The sequence below is a fragment of the Periophthalmus magnuspinnatus genome, chromosome 7 (assembly GCF_009829125.3).
Source record: "Periophthalmus magnuspinnatus isolate fPerMag1 chromosome 7, fPerMag1.2.pri, whole genome shotgun sequence".
NCBI lineage: Eukaryota > Metazoa > Chordata > Actinopteri > Gobiiformes > Gobiidae > Periophthalmus > Periophthalmus magnuspinnatus.
In genome coordinates, this window is record NC_047132.1 from 10,597,275 (window position 1) to 10,610,250 (window position 12,976).

The 12,976-nt window shown below is 38.6% G+C and overlaps 2 protein-coding genes across 2 annotated transcripts in view; both read left to right on the plus strand.

Annotated features, from left to right (window-relative positions):
• Positions 1 to 6,737, plus strand: part of LOC117373746 (probable phospholipid-transporting ATPase IIA) — a 60,473-nt gene extending 53,736 nt beyond the window's left edge. The window contains exon 28 of the mRNA XM_033969840.2: positions 2,625 to 6,737. Coding sequence (XP_033825731.1) covers positions 2,625 to 2,761 — 137 coding nt within the window. The 3' untranslated portion in view covers positions 2,762 to 6,737. The remainder of the gene's footprint in view (positions 1 to 2,624) is intronic.
• Positions 1 to 12,976, plus strand: part of zfp64 (zinc finger protein 64 homolog (mouse)) — a 182,435-nt gene that overhangs the window by 134,974 nt on the left and 34,485 nt on the right. The window lies entirely within an intron of this gene.

Consider the following 12,976-nt stretch of genomic DNA (forward strand, 5'->3'; position numbering starts at 1 on the left):
AAGCTTTTATGAAGAGGTATTACTTATTTAGTTGACAGAATGTTCTTCTAATTTAATTTAGTCTAGACTAAAAGATTTTTAAGTAAATATTTATTTTTTAAAAATTAAAGTATTATTATAATCTTGGTGATTCATGTTGTTTTGAGTTTGTCCTTGGACTTGTACGTCACTGTATCACAGTGAGGGTCCCCTGTATCCCTGTGGCCTCATGGGTAAAATAATGGGACAGTAGGAAGGATAAAGGCCAGAGCTGTGACTCTCTGTCCTGGTTTGAATGTACCGTGATATTAAAGAGGAAACGCCAAGTGTCCTGTCTGCTTCCTCAAACATTTTATAGGTTTATTTGTACCAAAATCCTGCTGTTTCCTTAGATTCAATGAACCATGTAGTGGTAGTTTTCAAACTGTACAATGTGTTTTTTTACTATTATGATTTAAACTTCTGGCTGGCTCCATTGAAAGAGCTGAACAATTATTAAAGTTTTAATTGTCAGATGGTCAGTGATCAGTGTGGGTCTTTTAAATGCAAATGTCAACAGCTAATCCTCTCAGTAAAAACATGTGGTTTGGAGCAGATGGCTCATTAAATTATTGTATTTATTTATCCATTATTTCAGACACAAATATTATTAAGTCCATGTTTAAAAAAGAAAGAAAGAACAGGATACAAAAAATATACAAGACAACCAAATTAGTCCATAAAGGGCCTGTATCATACTGAACTTTGTTATAATGTTGTTTCCTCATCACAAACAGATCTGGAGTTGTGTTTTGTGTCATTCACACATGTTTAACACACAAACCCTGTATATTTAGGCTTCTTAAGTCTTCTCTCAAACAGAAAACTCTCTGTTCCACTTTGTGACATCATGAGGTAATAACTCCACTGTGTTTTTAAACTCAAATTCACTAGAATCATTTGGATGATTTCAGCCCTGGAATCTCTTCTGAACTAAAGGTAAAAGGTAGATGTTAACTTGAAAACTGCAAGTTAACTACAACTTCATGACATCACAAGGTGGAACAGAGCATTTCGAACTTTTGATGATGATGTAAACAGACTAATAATCAAGGGTTACTCGATGTGAATGAAACAAAACACAACTCCATGTATGTTTTTGAGGAGGTAACAAAATTATAACATGGTTTAAAGCTCACAAGAGTCAATTTTGTGTAATATAGGACCTTTAAAGAGCGTGGAGTCTCTGCGCAGCGCTTTCTCAGAGCAGACGTGTAACGGCATGAGCTCATTTGAGGGTTGGTCAAAGTCATTATGATGGGATTTTCAGACACCTCCAGGCACTAAATAAATGTGTTGTAATATTTCTTTTAGCTTAAAATAAGAACAATTTTATTTTGATTCATACTAAATTAATAGCCAATGCATAATTTTTAAAAAGGTAATTATATGATATGACAAGATGGAACAAATCAAAGCAATAATAAAAAAGTAAATCAAATGTATTACTATTTAAAAATCTTTCAGTGTATGGTTTTGTACATTTTGATAAACTCTAATTCCAAAATTCATAATTATAATTTATATTAGTAACAACATAATTTTATGTCATCTATCTCTTGTCATCTGAAATCCAACAATATATAGGCATAATTACAACCTTTGAGAACGCTGGTGTAAGCTGAGGGTTGCCAGGTTTTGTAACTTTATTTAGCTAAACTAGAACATGACTTTGTGCCTCAGAAAAGCCCAGTAGCCGAGAGCCTTTGACGCCTGCCCCTTAAGCTTAAGTTGGGTGTGGAGTGTGACCGCCATGTGGTCAAGTGGAAGCCTCCCAACACTTTTCCCCCCGAGAGTTCGACCAAAATAGATTTAAGGGCATTTCTCTGACGTTTTGGGCGATTTGAAAATGTTGTGTGGTTTATTTTGAGTTTAGTGTTAGAGTTGTGTTCTTTAAAGGGATTAGCAGGAGATTAAGTTTAGATGCTCGTAAAAGGATGTGGGCATTCGTAAAAACAAGATGGGGTAAACAGAAGGGAGCTATGGTAAACATTATGCTATGTAATGTTCCACAACCAGTATATACTGATATTGTGTCATTGGGCAACACACTTCAGCCACCACACTGAATGTGGTGTGTGAATGAGGGATTGATGGTGGAGAAGTTGTCAGCTGTAAAAATAGATGGATCTTTGTAACTGGCATTTTGGTGAAGGTCAAACTTCACAAAGACAATGACATTTGCATAAAGTTACATAACTTCTGGGCAATATCCAAAAGTGACGGGGGGTTTTCAGAGCTTTCTTAGCTGCTCTAAAACTGCTCTGATAAATACATTCTTACCACTGCACCAAACCAATACTTTTACACTAACATCACTAGAGCCGAATAACCTCAAGGTCGGAGGATTGATTCCTGCTCGGACTAATTTCTGTGTCCATAGGCAAGACACTTCACGCACATTGTCTGGTATGAAAGTGGTTTGTGTGTGAGTGGTTGGTGGTGATTGGAGGGGTCGATTAAATTATTAGTATTAAATTATGAAATTCTTGTATTTTGTACTATTTAATAACAATAATAACAATTACTTAATGACATATAACTGCATTTCTTTGAATCTCAGATCAAGGGTCAAATACACATTTATGTTTTTTCTTCCATTGCAGATGTTTACTTCATCACCACAGTGTCGTTCTTCTGGAAGGTGACCGTGATCACTCTGGTCAGCTGTTTACCGCTCTACATACTCAAGTATCTACGACGACGCTTCTCTCCGCCCAACTACTCCAAACTCACCTCATAGTACTACTACTGCTACTACTACCATTACCACTACTACTACACCTCTACACCTCAAGTATTCACAGCTTTTCTTCTCCCAGCTACTCCAAACTCACTTCATAGCAACTGTACTCTTACTACTACTGCTACTGCTACTACTACTACTACTACTACTACTACTACTACTACTACCACTACCACTACTACTACTACTGCAACTTGTACTACTACTGTCTGTGCACTTCTATATCCTCTAGTGTCTATGGCAAAGCCTTTCTCCGACCAGCTACTCCAAACTCATCTTATAGTACTACGAATACTATGACTACGACTACTGTTATTATTGATACTACTACTACTAATATTACTAGTACAACTGACTACAATACACAGTCAATTACACTTAAAGTTCCCCAAACTGACTTTACAACTACTACTACTACTACTACTACTTTGACGGCAATACAATACAATGGAGTTGCATTTCCCATACATTTAAGTTATTTTATAAAACATATAAGTGACCCTAAATGCATTAAAAAGATAATAGATTTTGAAAAAGCATAATACAGGATTTTTACGTCACCTTGGCAACATGCATGGACACTTGAGAAAAGCCCTTTAATGTATTGGTTTATGTGCAGTATGTTTTTGAATCATTGTGAATCCTGCAGAAAAAAGGTGCCAACTGCAAAGAACAATATGAGGAAAATAAGACTCGACATTAAGCTCAAAATGTAAAATTCGGATCCCTGTTTTTTTTCCCCCAACCACAGAGCGTAATTTTAACAATTTTGAAGGATTTAAATGAAAAAAGTGTTTATCAGTTTATATTAGAGGTGGGTGATATGGCAATTTAAACTCAAACTCAGATTCAGTGTGTTTCATATTAACAAAACTATGGTCACACACACTTTTACCCACCCTATTGGCCTCTGTCGACACTGAGTGAGTGACAGGTGGATTTAACCAATCACAGTGAAGTATGCACTCTCAGATAAAGCAGAGTTTGGATTGCCTCTAAAGCAGTGGTTCTCAGTTGATGTGGCTTCGGGGGCCAAGCTTTAAACTGAAATGACAAGCCACAAATTAAAAAAAAAAATACGTTTCAATTTTACCTAAAGTATTTCAGTGTTGTTTTACTAATCTTACTCATTCTAAAGAGTTCTGCTGACTCAAGCTCTGACTATAAGACTATGATCAGCTAGGGTGTTTATAATGGAGACGTCTACAGCCAATCCTCTGTCAGTAAAAGCATGTGGTCTGGAGTAGAGTTAGAAGTGTGAATATTTAATTTTAATTATTAAGTCTATCTTATTTATCTTCAGGAAATTCATATTTAAAGCCATTTTTATTTGGTTTTAATAAGACAAAATCCAGTCCAAAACCAAAAAGTGAATATTTTAATATCACCCATTCCACGGAAAGTTGTCCCACTGTTTGAGAACCCAGATTTACTGACTGTCCTGGGCTCTATTCAAACCCTCTTACGATCCCTGGTACGATTCTGCCCAGGCCTATGTCACCCATGCTCCCACACAACCATTTTTAATAAATGTACAGAAACATGATGCCAAACAACACACTATAACTTCACAAACCAGGTGTGATGTGCTTTTATTAGCGAAATGCACCCTAATAGTGTTGTTATAGCGCTCTGAAGGGGTAGGGTGTAGCAAGGGGAGCGGGCACTCAGAGCATCAATACTTAAGTTCAGTTTGTTACAAAATGACAAAATATACAGTAAAAAACATTAATCACAATTTTTAAGTGGGACACCGCTGAAGCAGACCTTTGCTCATAAATGGGGCCCATAACCTACTTCATCATTTCATGTTTTACTATTACATCAAATTGAGTATTTCTTCAGAGTTCTGATGAGGCTCACTGTAAAAGATTTACTAACATTTCTGCCAAAGGCCTGTGGAGACCTGTCATCAGTTGAGAGCCCAGATTTGCCTTGTATATGAAGTGTTAGAAAATAGAAATCTGTGTCTTGGCCTCTAAGAAGGTTAGATTTTCAGTGCCATATCGCCCACCCAGAGGTTAAATGAAGGGAGATTACTGGAAGAAAGTGAATATTTTGAGTCATCATGCTAAAAATCACTAGAGACTTGAGTCATTCTGCTCCAAACGTGTCTCTAAATGACTAAGTGTACTCTTCAGGTTTGACTATTTACTTATGCGTCACTCGGACTACAACATGGCGGAGGTTGGCGGTACAAAGGTTTAATTTAGAGGGGTCTGGCTATATCTGTATTCGTTTGTTGCTCTGAATAGACTAACTGAAGTATTTTTGGGGACGATGTTAACCACAAAGGAGTGTAAGCGATTTGTAATGTTGGACTCCTGGTCAGTTGTTGGTCCACTGGAGAATGCATTGTGCCGGCTGTGGTCAAACGACATGAGTCACTGAAAATATCCACAATGACCAGTGTCCAGCCAACGGAAGCAAGTATAGAGCAACAGTACAGACATGTAAAGTCGATTTGGTCAGACCCAGTTAAATCGTTGCATCTACAAATCAAACATGTACTGTATTTTTAATCAACTTGTCAAAGGATTTAAAGGTGCACTATGTAACTTTTCTGGCAGAGGGTCCACTACCTTCTTGTCTCCATAGAGATGCTTTTTCTTCGTTCCCAATTTTAACAATGAAGGCCTTCCCAGATGAATTCCCGTCAATTTGTGAACTCACAAATATCGATCCCAGAATTCATCTTCCTACACAACGTTATGGAGCTCAGCCGACCCGCCCACTCCGTCTGCTCTGGTTTCTCAAGTAAAATTTCAAATATTGAGAGTTCAAAGGCATGGCAGAGACTAACCAGCTACATGCTAACTACTATCTATAAAGCAGTTGTTTTTTATCCAAAAAGCATGTTTAAAACACAAGATTTGTCGAAATGTTGCAGTTTATCAAGGTTCAGATTTTAAATGAAATGATTGGTCTTGTGGTCCTTAGTTATTATGTAGATGATTAGTCCTGAGAGTTCAAACTTCTAATGATTTTTTTTTTTTTTTTTGCTTCTGGAACCTGGGGATGGACGTTCACTGTTGAGTTCAGTTGATTGACAAGTTGATTCTCAATGCCATCCATCATGTATTTATTCAACTACTGGTGTTTTTATTGAAAAGACGCCCCAGTTGTGAACAGACTTGCCTTCCACCTATAACTGTAACTTGGCCTGGTGGCTTTGAGTGGGAAAAGTGCCATACTTTGGAACATTTCCGGAGACAAACAGCCAGAAAAGTTACGTAGTGCATTTTTAAGCAAAATTAGTTGCCTCAAAACTAAAAACCTTGCCAACAAAGGTATTCAATTAGTTTAGTGAATATGTCCTGCTCTGCAAATACAAAATGGAACCAAGAGAAAAACTATGATTTGAATGTTTTATACCAACTATTTCATCAACTTCTGAAATTAAAATGTGTTAATTAAAAGTGTTTTTCATTATATTTGCTTTTTATTATGAGATTAGCTTTGAAAATGCAGTGACTCTTGACTGTTGGATCATATTTGTTAGTCCTGTGGTAATGATTCTGAACATGTTGAACTGCCCATCACTAAGTATATCCAGTTTTATCAGCGCATTTGTCCATCCAGTTTCATCTAAAGGGAGTTAAACAGTAAGGGAGGTATTTCTGCACTTGTTTCCGTATTGTAATTATATTTTGTACCATTTTTTATTTATAATTTACTGCTTTTTGTCATTCAGTCATTCTAAACATGGTCACATTTGAGTGACTTGTGAATGTGCCATAACAGTTTGTTGTCATCATCTCTTGTCTTTATCCAATTTGCACATTTTTGTTTTGTTTTCGATACTGTTTTGTAACTGACTAAACCTGCTAATTTAATTTTGATTTTGGGTGAGTGTAATGTTATTTATTCTAATATGTACTGATGGTTTGAAGGTATTGTTGCTCTCTGATGAGCAGAACAAAAGGGAATCCTGTGTCGATGTTGTGATGAATAAACCCCATGTTTTCTTTTATATTGTCGGTCATTTTTCTTTATTGGGGATTATTATACACTGTGTAAAGAAGTGGATTAAGTGAGTGTGATGCCACCCATAGTGTTCAGCTCCAGGACCTTATTACAAGAAAAGCAGAGGTCAGAGGAGAGAGGAGCTTCTGAAACTGAAGGTGCAGGAGCTGGAAGAGGAGAAGAAACTGTGGGAGAGAGAAAGACACTCCAAACTACAGCTTGATTTAAATGAGACAAGAGATGAGACTGTCCTTCAGGCAGAAAAAGATCAAGAAGCTGGAGATGCTCAGGTGCAGGAGCAGGAGAACATCTCACACCACATAGTAGAGCCACAACAAGAGGTCCATGAAACAGATCCACAAGATGAGTTCTGTGACACTAGGACTGAACAAATGCCTGCTGAAATGTCTGAGATGTCTTTACCTGCACTGAACACTGAGGAGAATAAGATAGCTGTAGACACAAGTGCAACATCTAACCTGGAGGTGATAACGTGTATTACTGACCCTCAAGAAGACAACACACAAACTGAAGAGACTGAGGAGGCTTCAGTTTTAGTTAATGAGGAGTGTCAATGTCTAAATTCTCCTGATAACACCAACTGCACTACATCTGTCCAAAATGACACCTGGAGCGATATCATTCCAGATGACACTGACAAAGCGGAGATGACAAACGAAGAATGTGACACAAGTAGAGCTTTCTTCAGTTCCTCTGCAGTCTGAGGAGGTTGTAGAGGCCGAACAAACAGTCATGGAGACCGTAGAGGAGTGTCAAAAAGAACCTGTAGCAGAAGTTGTTGTACTAGAGGATCCAGGAAATATGGAATCTAGTGCTGTATAAAAATGTGACCATGACCATTTATGCATTACAATTGTTATCAGTAAAAATTTGATTTGATGTCTAGCACAAATATATTCTTGAAATGTTAAAATCAAAATCTTACTGTCCCTTTAATTCCTGATGGGATCCAAATAGACAAACATTATTGTACATATTAAGTTTTCAAACATTGACGTAGATGCTGTAGGTGCCATTTCCCTGTGTTCATTTTGTGACGTTTTTATAAGAAATATCCAAAAGGAAAACCCAAAATTCCCGAAACGTATTATTTATATCAGCAGTGAAGTCCATTATTCCTCTATATTTATGCAACCACAACATCTGCGGATAAACAACAGACATGTCACCATTCTATTGATGTATGTACTTTTATCATTAAAGTCATGGAAATATTAACATAACCACATCATTACTGCTATTGTCTAAGTTTCCTTTATGCAGAGATCCTTGGAAACTGGCTGCGGCCGGAGGAGAGCTGGTGGACTCTGTGTGATCAGTGCAGTGTGTGAGGAGGTGATATGGACGTGGGGCGCATCCCATTTCTGAAGACCAATCTGAGAAATGAGTACTGAAGCTTCAAATGTGATGTAACTCAAGTAAGAATATGGTTACTTTTAAAGAAACAGTATGTCAGTATGTATGGCTCGGGGCAAGAAACCTCACATGGGCCCTCCTCTAATATAAACGAATAGGAAGAGGGTCCAGTTCTGTGCCTCTAAAACCCTAGAGCCCAGGACAATCGACTCCTCTGTCCCCAGATAGAACATGTTCAAATCAAATATAACGTTACTGATAGCAATTGTAATGCTGATTTGTTCTTAATTACAAAAACACTGGACATTATGGTAAGTTTTATGTTATAATTTGGTTTTGTTTGGTTAGTTTTGGTTGTCAAGACCGTTATCAGAAAGCAGAATAAGCCTCACATGAGTCTATCTGATCTGAATCATCACTACATTAAGACCACAGCGCCTACAGCCAATCATGAATCAGTGTTAGTGAATTCTGGGGGTTCTGAGATTTCACATGAGGCATATATTGAGAATGAGAAAATCTTGTATGTGTCCTTTATCTGGAGGTTAAAGCTCTGGCAACACAGGTTCAGCTGTTTTTGACGTGTCTACTGTAAGAATGCAGGCTACATACAGTTCCTATAATACAATATTACTTGTGTAGAACTATGGAAGGACTATTTGACACACACAAAAAAAATGTGACTGGAGACTGGTCTTTGTTTTAGTTTTGGTGGTTTGGCATTTACTTATTTGAAATAGTCTGATTTCTTAAACATTTCAGTTGAGAAATGAGGTGAAGTGGCTGCGTCTCACCAGTAGGGGGAGTAACTGATGGCACAGGTGCTGCTTTACATTACATTTACATTCACACATAAGTAACATTGATCATTGTCAAAAGTGGGAATTGAACCACAAATTTTGGGTTTTTTGGGTAAACCTTTGTACAAAGTGAACTGTATCGTAAAACTTAACAGAGCCCTGATGTTTTACGCATGAAATATCATTCAAATATTTAGCAGAGCATAAATCATGAAGCGTGTATGGCCGATTCATTCACAGGTAGGAAAATATGCCCATTTATTTAAACCAGATTTTAAAGTTCTTGAGGTGTTAATGTTTTTACGCAGACATGGTTTTAGTTGGACCAAAATCTCACTCATAAATCTTTCTTTTTGACTCCAACAGCTCAGCGCTAAAAGTTTAAATGAATACTACATATGTTATTTCCCTCAGAGTGAATGCATAGATTTGAGCATTAAAGAAGTCATTTACCTCATTCAGCCCCGTGAAAAGTGTAATTCCACTCCAGAGTACACAGACATGCTAACACCGCGAACGGCCCAGCTTTTCCTGTTAATGTCGAGCCAGCTGGGCCACTGCCAAATACTCGCACTGAAAAAAAAAAATATGTATCTATGTTAGTTTAATGATTTGAGTTCACAATAATACGTTAAAGATCCTGTACACATTTTTGTTCCATGTATTTGAGCAACTTTTATCTTACAGTACAGATATATTGTATATGTCATGATAGATGGTCGCATTTTTATATAGCGCTTTTCCACCTTCAAGTGTCTTAAAGTGCTTCACATCAAGAAACTACTCACCCATTCATACAACAGTGTGCACAGACACTGGGGGTGAGGGGGGTTAAGTGTTTTGCCCAAGGACACAACGACAGCATTCATCTCTGGGAGCTGGAATCGCACCACCAACCTATGGCTCTGTGGATCTGACCACTCAACCAGTGATGTTTATGTCGAGAGCCGGATTCAAACTGCAAACCTACTGATTAGTGGATAAAAACCAACTGAGCTACTGTATAAGCAGTTCATGAGGTCAAAATAAGTCTGTTGTTTACTGTCTGCATCTAATTATAAAGCGTTTTAGTGTCCGGTAAGCAGGGAGTGCGTGTTGGCATGCTAGTTGTTGTTAGCGTTACGATAAAACTCTGCTCTGATCTTTGAAAGTTGAGAAAAGTGCTTATAAACTCATCGCCCTTTTCCTATGAATTTATATTAGAGTTTTCTCGGCCCAGGTCCCCAAATTTCTGTCAACGGACCTGATTTAAGACGGTTGGAATGCACAAGATAAGTGAGGAATAACTTTGGATTAACACTGCAAAGGTTTAAAATGAACTAGAAATCAGGGAGAGCGCTTCTAATGCCATACTGCGGAACATTCCAGGCAAAGCAATGACATTTCAAGGTAGAGGAGACCCCCATCGGTAAAGTTAGATAGTGAATCTTTAAATAAATCGTTCTATTCTAGTGAAAACTACACTTGATTTGAACTGGCGGGGTGAGTGTGTTTTTTGCAGTGCGTAGCTGGGCTGTGGCTCTTACATAAGACACGACTGGGGCAGATGATCAGACGGTTTCATCTCGGGGTGAGTTTCCAACAGTGGAAACATGTAACTGTGACTCTGATGGAACAGAGTCCACACAAGATCTACAGGCTCAGAGAGAGAAAGGGAGAGGAGAGGGAGAGGGACAGAGGGGAGGAAGGCCAGGGGAGAGGGAAGGAGGAGAGGGGGAGGAGGAGATGGAGGAGAGAAGGGGGAGAGAGAGAAGAGAGGGAAGGAGAGAGGAAGAGAGAGAGTGGAGAAGGGGGCAGAGAGGGCTAAAGAGAGCGGAGAGGAAGGGAGCAAGACAGTGGTAGAGCAAGGGAGGGGAGAAGGAGGGAGGGAGAGAAAGATAGAGATAGGGGCAGGGAGAGAGAGAGGGAGGGAGGCAGAGAGAGAGTGAAGAGAGGGAGAGGGGAGAGAGAGGGCGATGGAGGCAGGGAGAAAGAGAAGGGGTGAGAGAGAGTTGGGGCAGATCTAAGCTCCAAACAGGTCACTGGGTCCTTGGGGAAAAAAAAGGAGAGGATCCCCAGTGTTTCAGTCCAAATGAAACTCACACTTATACTCGAATCTAAAAAGTGTTCAAATAAAGAACTTTAATTATAATCATGTCAGATTTATTCAGCTAAAAGTGTTTTCATGTATTTTTACTCAAATCTCCCACTGGAAAAGACGACGTCCAGCTTCTCCTGTGTGGATCAGTGTTTCTCTTTGACAATTTGCCACATCAATTTATTATAATAGTAAAAGCCACAGTGTGTAACTTGTTAGCCAAAGTAGACTAAAATAAAGACTAAAACCTGCGTCATTGCTGTGAGTGAGCTTGCATCTCCACAAACTTGACTGTTATTTGACCTGGAGGAGGGCCTGCTTCTGCTTGTTTCCATGGAAATGTTGTTTGTTTGGATATAATTTTCCACAGTATGGGATAAAACATATCTTTCTTCTTGGTGAATGTTACAAAGTATGGTTTTAACTGTCTGTTTCCATGGTATCATGCAGGTGATACATACTGTGCCTTGTGTAATGCCCGACTGTGGAACATTGTAGGGAAAATTTAAATAATATACTGAATGTAATTAACAGAAGTAAAAAAAATTGAAAATGCTGGTGTAATATTTCTGTCATCCAGGCATGCTCATAGCACACACTTAACAAAACAAATAAAAGCTATATATTTTTTAAAGTTATAATTAGTTTTTTTGTTTTAGATCATTTAACATGTTAAAATAGAGACTTTTACCAACGGAGCGTAGCTGTTTCAAACATGTTTAAATGTAGCTAGCCCTTGTAGTGATTTAGACAACCTAACATGGAGTTATTATATTTTTATTGTCTCATTTTGAACTCTCTGTGGTCGCCATTTGACCATTTTTAGTCTAGATTGAATGCATAATGAAAGTGAGGACAAGTCTTTGAGTGAGCTGTGAGGGTGCGTGGGCCATTCCAGGGGAGTCTAGTGTCCCCTCAAACTCCCCCTGGCACCGCCCCTGGGAGCGTGGTACAGTGTCCCAAACGCTCCATATTGAATCCCTACAACTCTTTCTATGCTCGTTCTCATTTGCATACAACTCATGTCTCTCCATTCTCCAAATCTGCGTAAATAACATATCCACGTCAAAACTGTGATGAATGAATTGACCTCAGATAATGACCTTACTCAGAGCTGTGTATAATCCCTGGGTTTAGCCTGACAGGCTCTTTACACTCACCAGCACACGCCCTCCTGCTGCTATTTTTAGCTCTGTCGACTGAAATACTTTGAATTGTCTTTGCACCCACAACTATTACTGAGGATGTTAGCTTAGCCTCTCCCAAACAAGCTAAAACAGCCACTCCAACGGATTAAATGTGTTTTTCCTCACAGCCTAAAACCTCTTTAATACCGTCTTTATTTAGAGCTATTGGGAGGGGAAGCTGTTTGTTGCTTTAAGGTAAAAACACTTAGTTTCGCCGGCTTTGTGTTCCTAAATTATGTGATCGGAAATTTGGACGGGACAGTAAAGCGTCTTGAATTAGACTGAGGGGGGGATATTGTTTCATGGGATTTTGAAAAAGGGAAAAATTCCGTAAGCCATTCCAGAACTTTCCACTGCAGTCGAGACTTGAGAATTCCTTCGACAAACATCTTAACGTTGATCAGAATCCTTGTTACGTAACAGTGCTGCGTACGTCGCAGTGCTGGAGGTGCTCGTATGTAGTTTCCATGTTGGTGGAATATATTAGTTCACGGACTTCGGAAAAATGGGGCCATGTTTTCCGAGGATCTGAAGTTGTGGCAGGAAGGAAATGGGAATCCTTATTGCACAATGATAATAACAAGCTCCAGCCCAAAGCAGCGTCCCTCTGTAGTGGTCTTAACAACTGAATTAAGTGAGGTTTAAGATGGACAGCACTTTGAACAGACGCTTTAATAATAATTGTTGTGTTTAGCCAAAGAAGTGACTGGGCTTCAAATTTGTTTACAACCAGCCGAGATAAGTAGAAAGGAGAAAATGGAATATTAACTTGATATACAAAAGTGATTCTGTGAGTCGTCCAGGT